At 44.4% G+C, this 20,349-nt stretch overlaps 8 protein-coding genes and 1 non-coding gene across 9 annotated transcripts in view; 3 read left to right on the top strand and 6 right to left on the bottom strand.

Annotated features, from left to right (window-relative positions):
• Positions 1-305, bottom strand: part of BABINDRAFT_17068 (RTA1 domain-containing protein) — a gene marked incomplete at both ends in the record, with an annotated part of 8,154 nt that extends 7,849 nt beyond the window's left edge. Inside the window, one exon of the mRNA XM_019130761.1 lies at positions 4-305. Within this exon, the coding sequence (XP_018986260.1) occupies positions 4-305 (302 nt within the window). The remainder of the gene's footprint in view (positions 1-3) is intronic.
• Positions 306-390: 85 nt separating this feature from the next.
• On the top strand, positions 391-5,824 carry BABINDRAFT_179615 (glycosyltransferase family 15 protein; the record flags this gene model as incomplete). Its single annotated transcript, XM_019131094.1, has 2 exons — positions 391-471; positions 4,491-5,824. 2 exons carry the CDS (start codon positions 391-393, stop codon positions 5,457-5,459), a joined length of 1,050 nt encoding a protein of 349 aa, XP_018986259.1. The 3' UTR covers positions 5,460-5,824.
• Positions 5,825-9,654: 3,830 nt separating this feature from the next.
• BABINDRAFT_59356 (ferric reductase family protein) lies at positions 9,655-11,811 on the top strand (the record flags this gene model as incomplete). The annotated part of the gene is made up of 1 exon (XM_019132330.1): positions 9,655-11,811. The coding sequence occupies one exon, from the start codon at positions 9,655-9,657 to the stop codon at positions 11,809-11,811; it is 2,157 nt and encodes a 718-aa protein (XP_018986258.1).
• Positions 11,812-12,556: 745 nt separating this feature from the next.
• BABINDRAFT_160365 (uncharacterized protein) lies at positions 12,557-12,896 on the bottom strand. Its single transcript, XM_019128194.1, has one exon. It carries the CDS (start codon positions 12,820-12,822, stop codon positions 12,643-12,645), a length of 180 nt encoding a protein of 59 aa, XP_018986257.1. The 5' UTR covers positions 12,823-12,896; the 3' UTR covers positions 12,557-12,642.
• A 1,246-nt stretch (positions 12,897-14,142) lies between these two features.
• BABINDRAFT_160364 (uncharacterized protein) lies at positions 14,143-14,491 on the bottom strand. The gene has a single exon (XM_019128193.1). It carries the CDS (start codon positions 14,450-14,452, stop codon positions 14,156-14,158), a length of 297 nt encoding a protein of 98 aa, XP_018986256.1. The 5' UTR covers positions 14,453-14,491; the 3' UTR covers positions 14,143-14,155.
• A 47-nt stretch (positions 14,492-14,538) lies between these two features.
• On the bottom strand, positions 14,539-14,955 carry BABINDRAFT_118225 (uncharacterized protein). Its single transcript, XM_019126907.1, has one exon. The coding sequence runs from the start codon at positions 14,863-14,865 to the stop codon at positions 14,626-14,628; it is 240 nt and encodes a 79-aa protein (XP_018986255.1). The 5' UTR covers positions 14,866-14,955; the 3' UTR covers positions 14,539-14,625.
• Positions 14,956-14,967: 12 nt separating this feature from the next.
• Positions 14,968-15,457, bottom strand: BABINDRAFT_160363 (uncharacterized protein). The gene has a single exon (XM_019128192.1). The coding sequence runs from the start codon at positions 15,331-15,333 to the stop codon at positions 15,046-15,048; it is 288 nt and encodes a 95-aa protein (XP_018986254.1). The 5' UTR covers positions 15,334-15,457; the 3' UTR covers positions 14,968-15,045.
• A 1,005-nt stretch (positions 15,458-16,462) lies between these two features.
• Positions 16,463-16,534, bottom strand: BABINDRAFT_t101. Its single transcript has one exon. It is a non-coding gene; the product is annotated as a tRNA-Glu (tRNA).
• A 220-nt stretch (positions 16,535-16,754) lies between these two features.
• Positions 16,755-19,600, top strand: BABINDRAFT_174759 (uncharacterized protein; the record flags this gene model as incomplete). Its single annotated transcript, XM_019130970.1, has 1 exon — positions 16,755-19,600. One exon carries the CDS (start codon positions 16,755-16,757, stop codon positions 19,140-19,142), a length of 2,388 nt encoding a protein of 795 aa, XP_018986253.1. The 3' UTR covers positions 19,143-19,600.
• Positions 19,601-20,349: the final 749 nt, after the last annotated feature.

Raw genomic sequence — 20,349 nt, 5'->3', positions numbered from 1 at the left:
TACCGTTCACCGTAGACAATAACAAGTTTAGCCAAAATACAGTATAGCGCCGCCATGATAAAGCACGGAGCAATAGTCAAGCAAATAATCTGGCAGAAGTAAGCGTTTCGATTCGTGACGGGCTGGAAGTGTGAGATGACTCTAGAAATGAAGCCAGCGAATTCCAATCCAATACCGATACAGAAACAGGACCCGTACCAGTACTGGAGGTATTTCACGGCATAAAAAGTTTGAATGCCGAGCACCAACCCCATAACGATAAGCATAACCAAGTTACCAGGAAGGCTGGGAATGTAATGGTAGTATGAAAAGACAGGGTTATTGATAAGCACTTCAATCGCTGCTGAGGCCGAGGCCACTGCAGAAGGGTCCGTGGCCGTAGCAGCCACCATGGCCTCTGTTATGACGGCGAACTTCAAAGACGCTTCTGACGCGACGATGGAGAGCGAGGCAATGGCTTTGGAAGCGGTGGCAGTGGCAAGCCTATCCTCGGCGGAAAAAAGCTGCGCGGCAATCGACGCGGCAAACGACCCGTCGACGGTAATGCCTTGAATAGTTCTTGTAGGGAAGGCTTCCATGGCGTTAATTTTTGTTAATGTAATATCTGGTTAAATAGAAGAAGACAAATATAATTCAGTCGGGGAATCCCCCGTATTATATGTGTACACTGTTTCATACTTCGAAATTATGCATGCACTAACAGGGACAGACAATGCGTTAGGCCCTGACAGGGCGAGCAAATAGAAATCACATGAAAGTGTTGCTCGTTGGATAAAATTGGTCATAAAATTAGCCACCACTTGCTAAATTGGTCGCAAAATATTACCAACATGTATCGGTTAATATCCTCTTTGTTACAAAAAATAGTATATGTCGGTTTATGGTGCCTGAAGGCCGATACATATCTTTCAATATAAAGTAATTACCCCTGTCGCTTATGCAGAACCCTGGTATCGAGCTTGCCGAATATAAGGACAGCTGTCTGCTAATACTTGGGAAATGCCCAAAACGCGTCTGTACGCACAATACGACGAAACCTTAATTACATATAGGGATTAACCATATTGCGATTCAATACGTCACGAGGTGAGAAAAAAGTTCGTTAAAGCCTTACAATTGTAGACAGTTAATTGGAGTAGATTCTGTTTTCCCCCAATGCTCTATCAACAAGGAATTACTGCTACTAAAGTCACAAGTTGTAATATGTCAAATCAAGGTTCTTGAGTCCTGTACATAGACTAAAGAGGAAAGATGACCGCCCCTTCTGGACGACGATCAGCCATCAATTGTGTATTGTATTGGTGAACAATAAGTAATTAAGCTTTGCCTGTGATGGCGATGCGAGGCGGGCTTAGTCTGCGAATGAATTCTTTGATTGGATATTTCGATGCGGCTTACGTGCATATGCATAACAATATAGCATATTGCAATGACATATAATAAGAAGATAAGTGTTACTGGGGTGCATCCGTCTCTGATGGCTTAAACTCAAAAACGGAGCGAAAGTAATTATTGACAGTGTCTTAGCAAGCCGGTCAAAGAAAATATAGAAAGCTGTTACTGAAATGTTATCCATGACCAAGGCGTCGATTTGTAAACGCATCCTAGGAAAAATATGGACACCCTTTGTTCGGGGCACAATCCAAGTGGCTAGGAACAATTCGTGGGTCGTTCGTAGAGTTAGGGCCGACTGCTTTGCCCTTCTTCCACCCTGAACTGCCATGTTTATATAGTCATCGCTCTATAGGACACCCTGGCCCTCTGGTATATATCTTACCCACGAAAGGCATTCGACTTTCTTACAGATACTAGGTACTGGTGTTACCTATGACATACCGCAGTTTGGGAAGGCTATGGTAAGCTTCAGTTTCGTACACGTTTTGATGTTAGGGCGTGGTAAGCTATTTCAAAGATTTGAGAGTGTTTTACGTGAGGCGGATAACAAGTCGCAGGCGTCTATAACTGAAAAACGCTGTACTAAAGTAGCGAGACAAATGTACATATGAGAGTGGCTCAGCCTTGAGGGATAGGAAGCAACACTGTACCTATGTCTGTCTTTCTGGGCACTTAAACTCAACTTTGTGATGTTCATGGATAAGTTTTGCAGCTTTGTTAGAGCGACTCGCACTCACATCCAGTGCTCTAAGTATTATCCGGTGCCTCCGTTGAAGACAAGACACCATTTAGATACGTTTCATCTGATTCCCTATCATTATGGACCACTTTCTCCATCATTTCACTCTCGCTTACTTCATCCCAATACAATTACAGGGTTGGCAAATGGAACTGACAAGATAACAGAAGACGTTGTCATGATCGACGTGTTCGGGAAAAAAAGCGCACGGCTTGATTATCATCAAGAATATAGACCACCCCTCGGCCAACCTCACCACTGTATATCAAGTATAAACACCGGTTATTTCCATTGAGACATACATTGGGAAAGTGTCAACCTCGATGTGGACTCGAGGTGAAAATATTTCAAATTCAAGTGGTCAGGAGTATATTTCCATATGAAAAACAGGAAACTTCCTCAAATATTTATTAACCCCCAACATTTAAACTAGCAACACCAGCTCTTCATTCATGATGTAGGCGGCAGTCTTTACGGAAGTGAGATTTTACATGGCCATGATAGTAGTACTCCTTTCAGTAGAATAAGGAAGGGTACATTGTATATCAGAAAGAAATTTGGGTGTTGTATTTGTTTTACCATAGAGAATTATTCTCCATAACCCGTGATCAATTGTGCCAGTAAGCAGTACAAGGCGGCCCTACGCAGGAGTGACGCGATAGTGGGACCGATTATTTGATAGACATATACATCTGGCTTTGTGAAGCAGCACGGGTAATGTATCTAGTCATTTCCAATCCAATGTCAATGTTAGTATAGGGACTGTATCAGACCTAGCGGCACTTCACCTCAAGGAAAATATGAAGAACCGTAGTATGTGCCATTATAATCACTAAAACCATGCTATTAACGCTGGAAATATAACTGTAGTACTCAAGATGCTTCCTGCTGGTTGGCTGTTAAATTGACGCCGTAGGAAATGACACCTGAAATAACTGTGTAGTAGCAACAGCCATTGGCATCGAAACATTAACGGAGGGTTGATTCAACGGTAGAAATTAGATGGTTGCTACGTTTGTTGTTGAGAGAGCCAGTTGAATCAAGACATGATTTACAGCGGTGTTTTAAAGAATATTTCCATTAATTTGGAAGCTACGGATCGTGGTACTATGAACCTAGTGAAAGACTATTTTGAAGAGAAAAGAGAGCAGGAGAGTAATAGGCTTTGGTAGAAAAGTTCTGAGAGAAGCCTTCAGATATTTAGAGACGTTTCATCGAGATGTATTAGTTGCATTATTCTCGGCTTATTTTAAAGCGTTTGTACGTACATCTACCGGGTCTCCACCCGTCAATCCAATCCATATCACATTCCTGTCATGAAGATGCTCCAAGTCTGATGTGTTTAGAGTGTTTACAGTATTTAAATTAATTGAAAGCTACTTATTTTTTTTTTTTTCGCGAAGTTCATCAATAACGAGTTTGAGATGGTGCAGATTACCATTCCGCTGACACTATAGTTGAGCTATTTAATTTAAATCATTAAATTTGTGCCTATTTCTTCCTTCGTAGCGGAAAAAGACATTGTACAAAGAAACTGATTACGATTATCTGCATGATGCCAAAAGCCTTCGGCGTTGTAAACCTGGTTTAAAAGTGTTACAATGTGATTGGCTTTACATCCCCGGAGGCAAGCTCAGCAACATTGAACTCACGAGCGGTATATCCATCGGCGCAAGGGCAGAGGCAGATAGTGGAAATTACGCAAGCGAGGAGGTGAACCCCAAATTCCAGCATTTAAGCTTTGTTCATATAATAAGAACCATAGGCTGCAAACCATGATGCCAAGAGTTGATCTCGGTTTCAGTCACAACCGCTGAGGCTCCCGGTTCCACTGATAGCCGGTCCAGTAAAAATCGGCATGTGACGTTACGCACGTGACTTGAGACGCGCCGTACTGTCCACGTTGGCACTTCGAACAATCGACGCATATGAGTATATGCAAGTGGGGTTAATCACCAGACAGATTACACAACAGGCAGTCTAGGGTCGATTATATCACTGGGGACTTTCCAAGAATAGGGTACAGAAGAAGTCTAATTGCGACTTGTATAGTTAATACGCATCCTCACCTCATTTCGCTGGGCAAGTACACTTCTCATCCACTATGATTTCTCCTTCAGCGCGTCTCCAACGAGTGCTAATAATTCTTGTGTTCCTTTCCATAGCGGGATTCTTCCTTTCTGGCAGAACCACGGGTTCAATACTTTCCATTTCAAGCGCCAGTCCAACTTCCAGCGACAAGAAGGGCTATATCAACCAGAAAATGAGCGATGTGGATACCAAAGTCGGCAACCAGGTCAACATCAAAAAACAGCCTGTGGCCATGCAACACAGTCCTGAGTCTGCCGGGTTGAAGGCTGCCTTTGTGTTAATTGCCAAGAATGAAGATTTGGCCCGGATTCTTCAAACCATCAGACACATGGAGGACCGGTTTAACCGCCGATTCCACTACGACTGGGTGTTTCTCGGCACAGAAGAGTTTTCGCTGGAGTTCAAAGAGACTATCACTGCGTATACCTCCGGTGCTATTAAATACAGCCGCATTCCCGCTGATCAATGGACGGTCTCGCCGGGGATTAATAAGCCCGACTTTGAAAAGCAACTTGCCGCGCATGTAGAAGAGACAACACTCGCGCATGATATCCAAGAAATGTACAAAAACCGCTTCCAAGCAGGGTTTTTGGCCAGACAAACGGTTTTGGAGGAATACGACTACATTTGGAAGCTTAAGCCGGGGGCTGAAATCCATTGCGACGTCGACTACGACGTGTTCCGCTACATGAAGGATAAATCCAGTGAGTACGGCTTTGCCATCGCTTATCCGAACATAACACCGGCGGTGGAGTCTCTCTGGAAAGCTACGCGTGCCTTTATGAAGGAACATCCGCAGTATATTGTGAAAGATAATCTGATGGATTTCATATCTGATGACGGGGGTGCTAGCTACAACGGCTGCCTCTACGAGAGGAATTTTGAAATTGCGTCCTCCACGTTCTGGAAGTCAGAGGCATACGTCAAGTATTTTGAGTATTTAGATAAACAGCCGGGTTTTTTTGAGTTGGACAACCATTGGTTGGATGGGATGGTGGCCACCATTGCCACGGCGTTGTTTTTACCTCGCCAGTCGATTGAGTTCTTCCAGTATCTAGGGGTCTATTCCGAGCCCATGACCGCGTGCCCGATTGAAAAAGCGATGAGAGTTGCCCATAACTGCGGTTGTGCCTCCAACGTGGACTTCACGTGGCGCATGTTCTCGTGCGTTCCGCGACACTTCAAATTGCATCAGATGGAAAAACCCGAGGGCTGGGAGCTTTATGGGCTGTAGGTATTGAGTAAACTAATATATGCCAAATGTCCATTGCACTAGCTGAATACGAGGGAAATTCTTATATATGGTAGCAAGTTGAATGGATACTAGAAGAGGCTTAGTGCTATGATTAAACCGCTCTCAATAACGGTTCTCTATTATTCTTCGTGACTTTCGGTGATATTTGTTGCACGGTTAACTTGTCCTTTTGAGTCTTATGCCTCAAGCCCTACTCGTATTAAAGATGTCATTTAATTAGATAGACATCGTCGACCGATATCTTACCCCTGGTCTGGCTATTGTTATACATCTTATATCGGAAATTTCGGTATCATATCTTCCTTCATTATATAAGGATATCGATTCCTCCTCTTCTTGTTTATATCTTATGAAGGAAAGGTATTGTCTTTTAGCCAGGTAACCGTATCCATTATTACTAACTATACCACATATACATTGCCTTAGACTCCAAGGTATCTTCCTCGACATCCAAGTAGTCACGCAGCCCAAGCAGAGAGTATGAATTCAACGCGGCGATCACACAGATAACCAAGATGCAGTAGAAAGCATACGCCACGAAACGCAGAGTAAATGTGACAGTAAGCTGCGCCAAAAAGGTACTTGATTCGGCAGGTAGACAAGGCGGTGTTACTCTGTCGATAACCAACGCTGAAGTTACTGCCGTATCACCGCTGGAAATAAATGGCACCCGTTCCTGCTTAGACGAGGAAGTCGAGGGCCTAGATTATAAAAGAGCATTATGTTTGCTGATAAACCCAGCTCGTAGTTATGGATAAGCCGTCCTCTATTGCTGTGCTAGTCGAGTTATAAAGTTCCTAAGCGTGACCTAAAAAAGCATACAAGCAATAAGCTAAGGTTCGGTAGATATAGAGCGAAATTTTAGGCTACAGGGGGATTACGAGATATCTATACAGCAATCTTCAGCAATCGGTGCATCATGCGCCCTGGTAAGGGATCACTCTAGTACCACAGGGTCCAAGGTTTTCGAAACTATGCATGCACGTTTTAGCGCTTTTTTCTTAATGAAATACCCAAAGTTTGTAATCGCAGGGGTGCAGTAGTTCATTGATATGCGTTTCGTTATATGTATGAGAGTGGAATTATAACCTGCGACATCTAAGTTGCTCTCAAGTTGAAAAGAAAGTTTAAAAAATTGCCAGTTTGCCCCCCATCCTTGTAGGCATGTCATAAAGTCAAAAGAAATGGTAGTTGGAAGGTTACGCCGGTTTCAGAGACCTTGAATAGAAGACCCTACTTCAGAACGATGAGAAGGGTAGTACACAGTTTATATTTATTTAGACCCATTAGTTTTGAGGGCTGACATGCCGACGTGATTTACGAGTAGCCGGTGGTGGTGACATATAACCGTTACTGATGGAACTGATATTATACCCTTTAAAGGCCTGCTAGACTCTTCACCAACGAAGTATGACCCGATATTCCCCCCGTCTCGGGTATAAATGGCTTATCTATATATAACAGTTCACAATGGACATGAGATTTGGCTTGCAATCTAACTAAACATCAATTTTTAAACAATGTGAAAATATTACTAATTGCATTTATAATACTGTGACGTAGACTACAAGGTAACATAAATGATAATATGACATTTAAAATTGTGAAAATACACCTGACCGTATATATACGATTTAAGGGTTAAAATGTATATCCAGAATTCAAATTTCTACATATACGATTTACAAATAAAATTAGTAATCTATATATCAATCCAAACACAAGCAATAGCCTTGTGGCATCTATCTGCAATAAAACTCTCTCTAATCAAACAGAAGAGAATTTTTCACTGAATACGCAAGCACAGAGTATGGAATGTGAACCTTCAAATATCACATGAAATTCGTGGGAAATAGGGCATTTGCCGGGGATTTGAAAAACCCCAACTTGGGCAAATTCAAATGTAATTTATATATGATGTAATGTTTATATGCCGGAAGCTTGCTTTTTGCCGAGATCGGCCTTGACCACGGTCGTTTAACATTTACGTGACACCTCCTTGGTCCTAACAATGTAAGCACTCGCAAAGATACAAATCCAGGAATTTGGACGCGTCGCCAAAGCTTTAGATGACGAGGAATTTGATTTTTAGAATTCACTATTGTTAAACGGGCTACCTTACAGTTGGATATTCTGTTTACGTGCATGCAGGTTTACCCTCGTCCATTGTTTGGCAAGGTCTCTCCACTTCGTGTATGCGTGGTTTAATTCGTCAGATAGATAAAAGCAGTTTTTAAAATACCGAATTACGTCAAATGTAAACATAGAGGTTAAAAGAGCCCTGGACGGAGGGCGCGCCGTTCTCTTATTATAGTCACTTAGACGGCCTCCATCAATAACACCAAGAACAATACATGGAAAATCGTGCCATTGCCTACTTATGCGGGATTACGTTTCTATTGACCGCTTTCCTCATTTATATGCCCAAGAAAAAAACGCCTACAGGTAGCTTGTTGTACGTAACATCAGTTTTAGATCCATAGATATATTCAGTGAGCATCTCTAAAAGCGATAAATAGAAATGCATTACATTGCTTATGGGGTGCATCCGATACGCGCAACCTTAGACCTCTGGTCCTGTTTGCACTTGAGTCTAACATTCCTTACATAAGGCTGAATAAGCTTGCTACGCTAGCTAATTTAGACGGAACTAAGGTTCAACACGTTGTCACACATGTAAAGTTGACAGCCTGGGTGAACATTCCCAGGGGGTTCTCCTCTCGACTGAGAGACTAAAAAGACAGTACAGGTCACGGATTATTTTGGAGATAGGAAAAACTCCAGGATATGGACCGCATACAGGTTTCTCCATGCAGATTTTCCAGGACAGCGAGTTGTAACTTTCCATTATTGCCGGCGTACAAACAGATTCCCACAAGAGACCATTATATTGCCTAACCCTCCAGTTATGACGCCGATTGTACCACCGTCAAGTGGACCTACAATAGACATGTATGAGCGAATTTAACAAAGCAGGGGTTATTTGGTAAGACATATGCAACCGTGACATGGAGAATCACACAGAAAATGGAACTTAAATAACCCTGGCTATGGAAGCGTCTACGGAAGACGGTCCTGGGGTTATTATCCGCGCTGCGTTTCCACGGATACACGTTGCTCCCCAGGTGTGAGAAAAATCCAAAAAATAGCCGTAAGGCTGCTTCCGTAACCCAATACAGGGTGCTTTAAAACAGTAAATTTGTACCTTTCTCACTCAGTGCGGTAGAGCCATTGTAGACGAGAGTTGTCTTTTCGGTATGTTACTTTGGAGCGCGTGGGTAGTTTCCGTGCACATAACATCGCTTAAACAAGCATATCCCATGTATTTGGCAGGGGAGAAGAAGGAATGGCCCTTTTTGGCAATGAGAGCAACTCCTATCATGCCTCAAAACAGAATAAAATACATCCAGCTCCATGTACCCTGAGTGGTTAACGGGAGCTAGTGTAAGATAGTATCTGATTATACGGTAGCGATTATTCCAGGCGAGTGGCCGGTACCTAGGCGTGATGCGTGGGGATGGAATTCGGTGCGAACCTATTGTGTGACGGGTGTACTCTTATATGCGACACACGATCGGCTAGTTGTTCCTTCTATGAGGCGGGATGGACACAGGAGAGTACGCAACAAGGGCTTTCCAACTGGATAATATGCGGGTCTGGCGAAATTTAAAACGCTCCTATATATTGACCCTGGCCACTGCTAGGAAAGGAGGACGGTAGTCTCCCGCTTAAATTTTGCATCCATGGCTTAACAATAAGCCATGGCGGTTGTAATCTTAATTCGGTAAGGTTTTAGTCTGCAGTATTTATGCACGTCTGCGCGGCTCTTACAAGAACAAACACAGCTTCTAGATTGGGTAGACAGGACGTTTAAATTAGGCCCGAATTAATAAAAAAAAAGATATATCTCCATCTGGACTATATCGGGCGATTTCAATTGACCGAATTCAGCCTTCTAGAAGGAGTGACAAGTGGCGGTGAATTGTATATAAATAGAGGATTCTTCTCTAGGTTGCATGATTCTTACACTCTCAACAATCCACCATCACACATGACGCGATTCACACTCATTCCCTGTTTCTGGGTATTACTTGCATTATTAGCTGTTGCTTCAGTAAATGCTGAGGCCACTCATTCGAAATATCACGCGTACACCCACCATGACTACGCCGTCATGGCGTGTGTGGGTGTTATCGAAACAAATACCACCTTCTGTCCCAGTGACCCCAGTATGACTGATATGAGCACGGGCCTGATGACAGGACACTGTTACTGCACCAGTCTTCTTGAGATGGGCTCCCTCTTGATTTGTTTGCACCAAATGAACTACTACGACGACGCCATGGTGAAACACCTTAGCAAAGCTTGCTCGCGGTCCCACCCAAACATCACGGTAGATGGCCAATTCTTCGACGCTGTTTACGACAATGCATTGAATTACGCAATTACCCCAGCACCGGATATGGATCCTACGCTTACTTGCTCCACCCCTATTAGAGTTCGGGCAGAACCGGTACGCATATACTACCAGTCCTACTACAACAGATTTTCAAACTTCACGCTTACCCTCAACTTGGGTGCTGGCTTCATTGCATTATTTACTGCCTATATGATTGTTTCAGGAATGAGCAATTGGGCTTTAATCATTTTTCCGGGGCTTATCAAGAAGACCAATGGCCCTAGAGTCCAGAAGTTAAGAGCCTTATTTTCCTTGTCTGCCACCTTTAAAAAAGACAGAACCGTGCCTATGAAGCTCGGAGGATATCTTTTTGGATATATCCCCACACGTCTGGAAACCATTGTCATCACCTTTCTCTGGCTTTACATGATTTTTGCGTGTAGTTTTCGTTTTCGCCACGTTAGGGGGAACCCGATGTGGAACATGAAAATGGGTGAAATCGGGAGACAGGTCGTAGACAGATCCGGGGTTTTGGCTCTTTTCGTTTACCCATTCATGATTTTGTTCGCTGGGAGAAACAATATATTGGTTTATGTGACTCGATGGAATTACTCCAGATTCAACACCTATCACAGACATATGTCGAGAATCTTTTTTACCTTGTCTCTTACGCACAGTGTGGGGATGGTAATCGCTTCATTTGGTATCTCGAGCACCACGTATAGGTACCGGATGTCCCAGGCGTACATTCTTTGGGGTCTTTTTGGTACGGTATTTGCCGGTTTTATCCTTATCCAGAGTATGCTTATCTTGAGGAGGAGATCATACGAACTGTTTTTGGCCGTGCATATCTTTTTCGCTATCATTGTTTTGGTTAGTGTGCATTGCCATATCGATTCGCTTGGTTACGGGGGATTCACCTGGACGGTGATGGGTCTTTGGGTGCTTGACAGAGTGATACGATTGTATCGTATTTCCAGATTTGGTATCCAGACCGCTACGGTTGCAATTATCTCAGGGGATACATTGAAGGTGACGGTCCCAAAACCAGCCAATTGGGGCGGCAAGCCGGGCCAATATGCCTTTGTTTCCTTCATTATGCCCTCTTGTTTCTGGCAATCGCACCCATTTACGATGATCACCGAGAACGACAAGCTAATCAGTTTTACCATCCTGATCAAGGGCGGCGTGACCCATGGTGTTTTCAAGCACATTTCGTCCATGCCAGGGCGTGTCGCCAACATTAAGGTCGCCATTGAAGGTCCTTACGGATTTTCCTCCCCAACTCAAACCTATTCCCAATCATTATTGTTAGCTTCCGGAAACGGCATCCCTGGGTTGTATGACCACGCAATGATGTCAAGCAAAAGCGGGGCCCACCATTCGGTGAAGTTGATCTGGATCATTAGGGACTATCTGTCAATCACGTGGATGCAAGAAGAGATGTCGAAATTGAGGAGGACAAAGGTCGAAACGGTGATATATGTGACAAGGCCAATAGATTCACCTGAGTATATCGAAGACTTTTCAAGCTCAAATACGCTTACCTCTACCCTCCGGGGGTCAATTGTCTCAGATTCCAGTGCGGAATCTATTGACTCTTACTACCTCGGTTCTGAGTCTGATGCTGGCACTACTTACTCAGTCGAGAGAGATACAGAGAAAAAAGAAGATATTTATCCGTACCCAGAACCAGTGTTATCACGGGCGGAAAGAGCTAGGAGACAATTGCCACACGTTTGCTTCAAAGAAGGGAGGCCTGATATTGACGCGTTGGTGAAGGAGGAAATTGAACAAGCTAACGGTTCTTTGGCCGTTGTCACCTGTGGGATTGCCAATATGGTGGATTCTGTCAGATATGCCTTGGTGAATAACTTGGATAAGTCGCTGCACCGGGTTGATTATTTTGAGGAGCTACAGACTTGGGCATAATATTGCATTAAATGTTTATTAACATTCATATCATTTTACTTTAGATACAATTTTACTCAATTGTAGGATAACCCTTTATCATAGCAAAGAATAGCACCTGCCTCTATACTTTGTGCCTCCGGGCTGTATTTATGGATCAAATACCAAGATTGAAGCTCGCGCACAATGGCTTTCAATAGATTGGAAAGGAATATACTTATACCATCTGAATTTGTTCAACTTTCCAAGGTATCATATTTCGGCTAAGCAATGAATATTGCTACACACGTCTGGTCCTCTTGTCAAGAATACTATAGTTGCTTGTTTTACCGGTGCGTTATATACTCACATGAAGTACCCTTGTCGAGGGTACTATAATTTCTTGTTTCAACATTGCGTCATACGTTTACACGAAGCGCTCTTGTCGGGCATATGACTGTTTGTTTCGTTCGCGCGGCTTGTACATAGACGAGGTGTTGCAATTCAGGATTGCTTGATTGCTGAGTTGGTCAGCGATGACACTAGTGGCTTGCTCTTTTGTATAGTTTTGCTCTGGATAGATGGTTCCCCCTTATTTTAGAGACTCTAAGTGGATTAGTAGAATCTTAATTGACGGCATAATCGGTCACGTAAGCTTGGTCAGCATGCCTGAAAGGCGAATAACCAAGGATGCAGGCTACCTAATGGGGAGAACTGGTCAGGTCCTGGTGGATCACGAACATAATATTTCTGGATTCGGGAACGTCATTCCAACATTCGGACTTTGGGATTTCACCCTTAATCTGAATGAACGCAAGTGCCACTTATGGCGCAGGCTAGCATACAACTTGATATTGTAGAATCAAACTCTGATTAATGGTAAGCCAAGAGAGTATCATAAGTGGGAAACCATTTCCTTATACAATTCGCTGGAACCGACTCGTGTTTCCATCGACTCGGATCAATTCCTGTGTTTCTTTTAGTTTGGATCACCACTTGACATAACCCCTCTTGCTTCGCTCGTGCTAGAGAGCGGGCTATGATGTCTATCATTCAATCCAGATAGCCACACTTTGTACAATGTACAATCTTAGAGACTGCTTCTCTAGCTCTGGTACGATGTTGGCGATCCACTCAGACCTGAGTGACCCTACCAACCTTATAATAAACAGGTCTAGGATATCTGCGGCTCAGGAACTTTCACCAACCTTCTGTGGTTGGTAATGCTGTCCACTAGTAATTGTCACCGGCAAGAGAATATACTAATCCACTTAGGGTCTCCAGCATAAACGTAATCTCCCAGCAAAAACAAAACTAAGACACCAATCTACTCTTTATAAAAAATGACTAACTCCGCAACCATGCACTCCTTAATTAGCGACATCTAGCGTAAGTACACGGCGTACTAGTGAACCAAGTCCTCATTGCTATCTCTGTGTGGAAATCAGGCACGTGCGGTCATACTCATTCTCTTAAAAACGACGTCAGGGTTTTAACATCGGCCAGGTTTCTGGTAATGGGGTTATAGCCAGTCATTATGGTCCATGTTTATCTTCAATCTACGAAAGATACGGTTTTAATAATTAAAAACAAAAGAAATATTAAACCAGGATGATATCCTATATATGGAAGACTGCTTCCGTGGTAAGTGTGTTGTTATCACGTGGTAGGGATCGACACCCCATATTAGGGGGTGAATTCTTCTCCTTTATCCTATACACATTATATAGCCAACGAGTATACTACTAAAAATAGATATCCTACGCTCCAGGTAAATATATGCCACAGCTTACATAATTTTCCCAGATTCCATATATGCATTTCAGTCCATTAGAAGTAACACTTGTGTCTTAAACGTGCTAGGGGATAGTATCCGATAAACGCTATCACCCAATTCTGATAGCTATACATTGTGCCTCATATAGTTTTTAAACTCCTTAATCCTGACATTATTGTTAGAGTTAGAGAAGCCGTTTTTGAAGCTGTATGCAGTGCAGCATGCGTTTACCGGGATTGTGTAATCAAGGCTTGCCTTTCAGCAAGAGTGAAGCCAGTGCTGAACTGGCAAAATGAAATCTGAGGGCTGAACAAGGCGGGTCGAGATACAAGTGTGACAATTTCATAAAATTATTTATGGGAGTGACTCCTCACGCTTAAAATATTCTCTTGATTTAAATTTGTTTTTTACTATTGTAGCAAAGGTGCCGCAGGTACCCTATCTTACATGAGGCTACGGGACGCAAACGCCGATAACGCTTCAACCTCTGTAACAGTCTTCAGACTTATTACAGGGCTGTGTCTACCGGTCTATATCAAGGTTGGCTGATTGTATCTTTACATATCTAGTTCATATCTAATGATTAATCAATTATACCCGATTATATCATCATCTATATAGATATACAAGTATTGGTGCGGATGGAATAATAAATGACCCCCGAACTGAAGCCCCCACAGACGCTGGAACTCCGACTACGGTAATTATTGGACATGTGGCATAGTTGGTGGCGTGTTCACTTAGCATGTGAAAGATCTCGGGGTTGACTCCTGGCTCGTCCATAGGCTTCCTTTTTAGCATCCCATTTTGGAATACAAGGCCGTTTCCTGGTGTCTGCCGTACAATATACGCCTTTTTCTTTGACGGACTGAACTGCCACCAAGACGAACAATCCACGAAAACCATTAGGTTTTTGGGGGCTACTGAACAAGCCAAATACTCGGGTCGTCTAAGTTGGTTTTTGGGGCAAGTGGGTTAGGACGCCTCGTTAAATTTCCTATGCATATATGCTTGGTCCATCCAATCCGATCAACGGGCGAAGTGGTCCAAAAAGGGAAGCTAGTGCATAACCGTTCGCCTTACACCCATATCGATACATAATAATACGCCTTAATTATTATTTGATTACTATGGCATTGATAATAACCAAGTATTTTATAAATGCAAAAGCCCATCTTTTTTGACGCGATGTGGTCACATCTAACGGGACCCAGTGTGGTTCTCAAGCGCGTTAAGCTATACAGCGGTAGAGTTTTCAGAGTAACCAGTCTTGTCACAAGGCTTAGTGAGCAAGATGCCTGTCCTTTCCAGAATGCCATTCACTTCAGTAGTGGGCATTCTTTTACGTCCCAATTTTCCACGGCAGTGGGGGACAGGGACAAACAGTGGTGAGGTATACCTCAGCATACCATGCAGTACGCGCGCTCAGCATCCTCGCCTCAACAAGGAGTGCGCCTGATCACCGTCATCAGCGGGGTAAGTTATTGAGTCGGAGTCAACTAATAAACACCCCACAGCACGAACACCAATAAGACCAACACCATGTTGGCAACCGTAAACGACAGAGGCTTACATAGACTATGTCCACTGGCATTTGTTGATGTGGTGTGGGTGCTCGTGGTGGCATAGGCAGGAACAAGTTGACAAGGATTGGTCGCGGTGCCCCCCAGCATGGTTGTAGCACAAGCATAAACATTGGTGGTTCCGTTTCCACTGGCTCTATCAATGGCCAATGATGGGACAGCTATAGCTGTCACTGATGTAGGATCGATGAGGAGTACGGACATTCTGAGGTTTGCTGAGGGCCGTGCTTGATGGGTGGTCGCCAAATATCCGGGGTTACAAGCATTTATATATGGATCATGGCTTAGGCCTAAACAATAAATCCTGTGCTCCGAGACTAGAGTGCACTGTTTACGTTGTTGTAAGTATGATTGTCTCGAAAATAGTCTAGGTATTGTTAGGTAGGATTATGCAAGCCATGCTGCATGTGTATGCTGAAGACAATTGAGGTCGATTGATATCGTCATTGTGCATCCTATTCCTCGACCCAGCTTACTTGAATAAAACAGTCCACCTAAATGGGAGAAAATGATCCGCCTTGTTAATATTCAACTGTCCGGGGAACTCGATTGATCTTAGACTCCCCGGAACAAACCGAGGCTAGTCCCATCAAAGAGGTCTTTACATGGCACACAATAGTCAACTCGCTCACGTAATCTACAATAGCCTTTGATCCGAATATTGCTCAATAAGGTAGGATGCCATCTTTTCTCTTGCGTAGTTCCAATTGTACGGCTGGTAACGTACAGAAGCTTAAGTTGACAGGATTTAGGCCACACTTTAGAAACGGTACATGCGAGATTAACAAATGCAGCTGCTCACAATTATTCTGAGCCCAAGGAGTATTGTTTGCTAAGGTTTACAACTAAACGTTAGTAGCCGAGGTCTAGTTGAGCCTTCAGTAAGTGGTCTATGTTCGTATATATACATGAATCTCAATTAGGGTATTATGATCACTGTATGCGGCGCAGAGGCCCTAATAGGGCGAGTACTCATGAAACCGCCTGTATCCGATTCGATTGAGGTCAGACATCAAGTAGTTATGGAACAGAAAGTTCTGCACTGACCCAACAATTTCAATGTACACTTTTCTGTTATCCGCGAGGATCTAAAAGCTGGATCGCCGATCTATGGCTGGAAATGCCATCATATGCTCAAACAAATGTACGCGTTTCAGTTTTTGCTCTAAAATCTTAGGCATGCATTGTGACATAGGAACACCAAGGGTATAACCATCTAGCAAGGAATAAAGCAAAAAGGTAACTGAGCAACACCTGTCTTAACACAAGTTTTTTTTTCGGGGGAAATTGAAAAAAAAACTTATAGAAGACTTCTTTTACGGAAAAAAAACAACTCCGAAACCGGGAATCGAACCCGGATTTGGGAGGTGAGAGCGCCCTGTGCTAGCCATTACACTATTTCGGAAAAGTTCGAGATTCAGGGATTTGTATTTCACTACATCTAGCCCTTGAACTCCAGTGTCCTGGTTCTGTGCGTGATAACATTCGGCTTATCAGCATGCGGCAGCGTAACAACTGGATGGATCTCTACAGCAATCAACCCTAATCAAAGTGATCGGGTCATCTCACATTCACACAGTCCTGTAAATTATATCAGCTGCCCCTCACGCCGTCATAAATACACCATGACGGAAAGCTCACACACAAACCGCATCCCGCATTACCTTCTTTCCCTCCCTTACGGGCGGAAGCTCGTCCGGGACTTGAAGACAGCCGCCCAATCCTCCACTGCCCCCTTAGCCAGCGAAACGACGACACCTTCCGGCTATAGTGCAGCTGCGCGCTTGAACATTAAACTCAGTAGCATGGGGCTTTTAGGAACGTCACCGCAGAAATACATCCTTGCCAACCCTGACTACCTCGAAATGCTCTCGCCAATTCTTCAGGAGCAGGCCTCCGGAGTGACGCCGTTCTTGGGACTTGGCGCGTCGGCCGTACCGCGTATGGACGGCAGTGAGGCAGCAAAGGCTGACACCTTACCACCGCCGTTGCAACGCCGGGTGTCTAACCGCGGGTACCGCTACAACCCCAACCACGATCATATATTCAACGAAATCGAGGAGGACGACGACGACAACGATTTGGATGCAGAAGATTTGGACGGCGATGATGACAGCTATGATGATGGCACCGTATCTATTTCTGTGACACACCCCTCGGAGCCAGGTTTCTACAATCGGGCCATCCATCTGCGCAGTCTCGCAAACTCCTTGGTGGAGTCGGAATTGACAGATACGGTTTATGAGCAGATCACGGATTTGGAGGAGATTCGGCTCTTGCTGTCCAAAAAGGCAGTTCGAGGAGGCTCCTTTGAAGACGTTGCCCATTTGCCCACCACCTGGGTCAAGCCTGACCACGGGGAAAAGGGCGCACCGGGAGTGACTATTTCCCCGACGAGAAATCTTGTGGATGTGACGATCTGCCACCCGCAGTCTCTGGGCTCAACCGACTCCGTGGCAGGTGACTACACGTTCATCCACACAAACACAAGTATCTCACAGTACATCGGGGTGTTCTACTTCGAAACAGAAATCATGTTTGACTTGGTGAACCCGTTTGCCTCGGGCCGCAACAGCCGCGCGTACTACGGCGGTGACCACTTTCACCAGCACTATGCCAATAACAACGATCTCATCTTGGGGTTTATCCAGACACATGTGCTCAATGATACCACAGCGGCACCGTCGCTCTCGGCGTTGACCCACTCGCCGCTCATGAATCCACACTCGCTCGTGCTTTCAGTCAATGACGCGATGTACTACAATCGTGCGGGCAAGAAGGTTTCGTTACCGCGTGGGTGCGTGTTCAAGAAGGGCGACGTGGTGGGGCTCGGCCTTAACTTCATCACCAACACTGTGCTCATCACATGCAACGGGTTTAACTTCGCGGAGATCCCCGAGGAGTATCGCGACTTGACTCCGCGCCATATATGCTCGGTGAAATGCCAGAACGGTGGCGTGTGTGACGATGACACGGTGCACTACATGGGTCAGGAAACGAACGAGTGGATGCCCATGTTGCTCTGCTCACAGAGCGTGGAGAATGTGCATCTCCGGACGAACTTCGGGTCAAAGGTAGGGACGGACCATGCTGAAAAAGACTTTCTCTTTGACATTGTGGGCTACGTGAAGCACAGCCAGGAGACGATCTATAACTCCATCTTGAAAGCTGTTCCGGCAGAGCCACTAACAAAGACAGCCAAAGAAAAGCGGAAGTTTGGCAAGGAGTTGGCGCGGGCACGGACCGCCGCCAAGGTGGAGAAGAAAACCATTGACGCCACCGCCATGAACCAGATGGTGATGTCATTTTTGGTCAACCGGGGGTACCTTTCCACCACACGGGCGCTTCTCCAGGACTTGAGCGCCGACGATGCTAGTAGGCTCATGGAGATGGCTGACGACTCTACCACGCATTTGTCGAACAGAAAAATCGTCATGGATTATATCTTGGCTGATAAACCGTCGATGGCGTTGCGGTTCTGCGAGTTAAATTACCCCGCCTTGGTGGACTCGGATGAGCCCTCAGACCTTTCACCGGACTTGAAGGAGCTTGCAAGCTTGGTATTTTTCCAAGTGGAGTGCTTGATTCTCTATGAGATGATTAAGCAGCAAGCAGCGTGCGATACAGAGGATGATAAGGCATTGGCGGAGGCGATAAGGTACGGCCAGAAGTTGTACCAGAAGTACAAGGCGCTTCACACGAAGATCAGCATGGAGCCACTAACAATTCTCACCTCTCTCTTGGCCGAGTCGAGCGAAACGTTAAAAGAGGTGTTCGGATGCAGCAAGGATCGTTTGAAGATGGATCAGTCGAAACACGTCACCGCAAAGGCCCTTAATGTGTTGATTTTGTACTCGTTGAAAATCAGGGGCAAGTGCGATTTGGAGGCGATGGTGGACGATATCAAAGCAAATTTGAGGCAGATGAGGCAGATCAGTGCAATGAATGAGCGCCGTGTGGGGAAGTTGTTTGTGGAGAGTAACGCAATTTGCTTGCAGGACTTTCTTGAATAGAAGGGGCCTTGAGTGTTCAGCTTATCAGCTGAACCCCAGCCTCGCTGTGTAGTAAGCTTCATTCCCTTGTTCAAACGCACTGTATGGGTTTCTCTTTCTATGAATGGTTATCCCCAGGACTCTATCCGAGCTTCGAAGTAGTTGGCAGTACTAGAAACAGAGGTAAAGGAACGGTTAGTGCGTCACATCGATTTTTGTTAATGGGCTACTTTACAGGTAGACAACCATTGACAAAAATGTCCCATCTCTGGCTCGTTTAACAAATCATGTCAAGGTTAGGGAGTTCTTCCCCGGATTATTAAGCGTTGTAAGAGTGAAGATAGGACTCACGGATCACTCAGGAAATGAGGATTTGTAGGTGAATTTATACACCCAATCATACACCTAATCATTTCTAGATTTTCATAGGCCGTGAAGGTTCCCGCAAAGGATTTAGTGTATATGTAAGTAAATTTCCCATTTCTCATTTAATTAGCATTAATTGTTTAATAAAACAACTTTTAAAGAAATTTATATCTTAACGTATGGAAATTGTTACTACAAGAGACACTATCAAGTAATAGAATTTCAAGTTCCCTTAAACTCTGACAGGGGTGAGCGATAACCTGTATACCAATTATGAATTCCATTTGCAGCCGATCAAACTCCAAAATTTGTCCATCTGACGGTTAAACCAAATTCCTTACTATTGGAAATTGGTCAATTGAGTATGTTAATAGCTCCGTATTTTCTACAAATGTTGCCAAGCCAGATGCTAAGGAGAAATTGTTGACTCAGCACATGAAAAACTGCCAACCTTAAGAGAAATCTGCCCAGATCGTGCTCGGTAATGATAACCCCGATACCGCTATTTCTTCCCATTTCCGTGCGAGGCACTACAATTTCTCTGCCAACTCCTGCAAATCATCCTTACCACGTAAACCTCCGAAGCCGATTCAACGGCCACACCACATGAACGAAGACGCATGTTTTAAGCCCGAAATCTGTCAAACATTTCGCCTATTATGCGGGTAGTATGTTCAACGCTCCGAATGTGACAAGGGAGAGAGACAAGGTGCAGAGGGCGACAGAGAGTCGCCTGCTTTTGGATAATAACTGTCGATCTCGCAGTCTACTACTGAAAACAGCGATTTCGTGGTGTCCGTTTCTGGATCGAGATTTTTTTTTTCTCGCGTCTGCGTGAATTTGCCGTCAGAGAGGTATTACT

Source organism: Babjeviella inositovora, assembly GCF_001661335.1.
Source record: "Babjeviella inositovora NRRL Y-12698 unplaced genomic scaffold BABINscaffold_3, whole genome shotgun sequence".
Classification (NCBI taxonomy): Eukaryota; Fungi; Ascomycota; class Pichiomycetes; order Serinales; genus Babjeviella; species Babjeviella inositovora.
The sequence above is the reverse complement of the archived record's forward strand: the minus strand, read 5'-3'. Positions and strand labels throughout refer to the sequence as shown.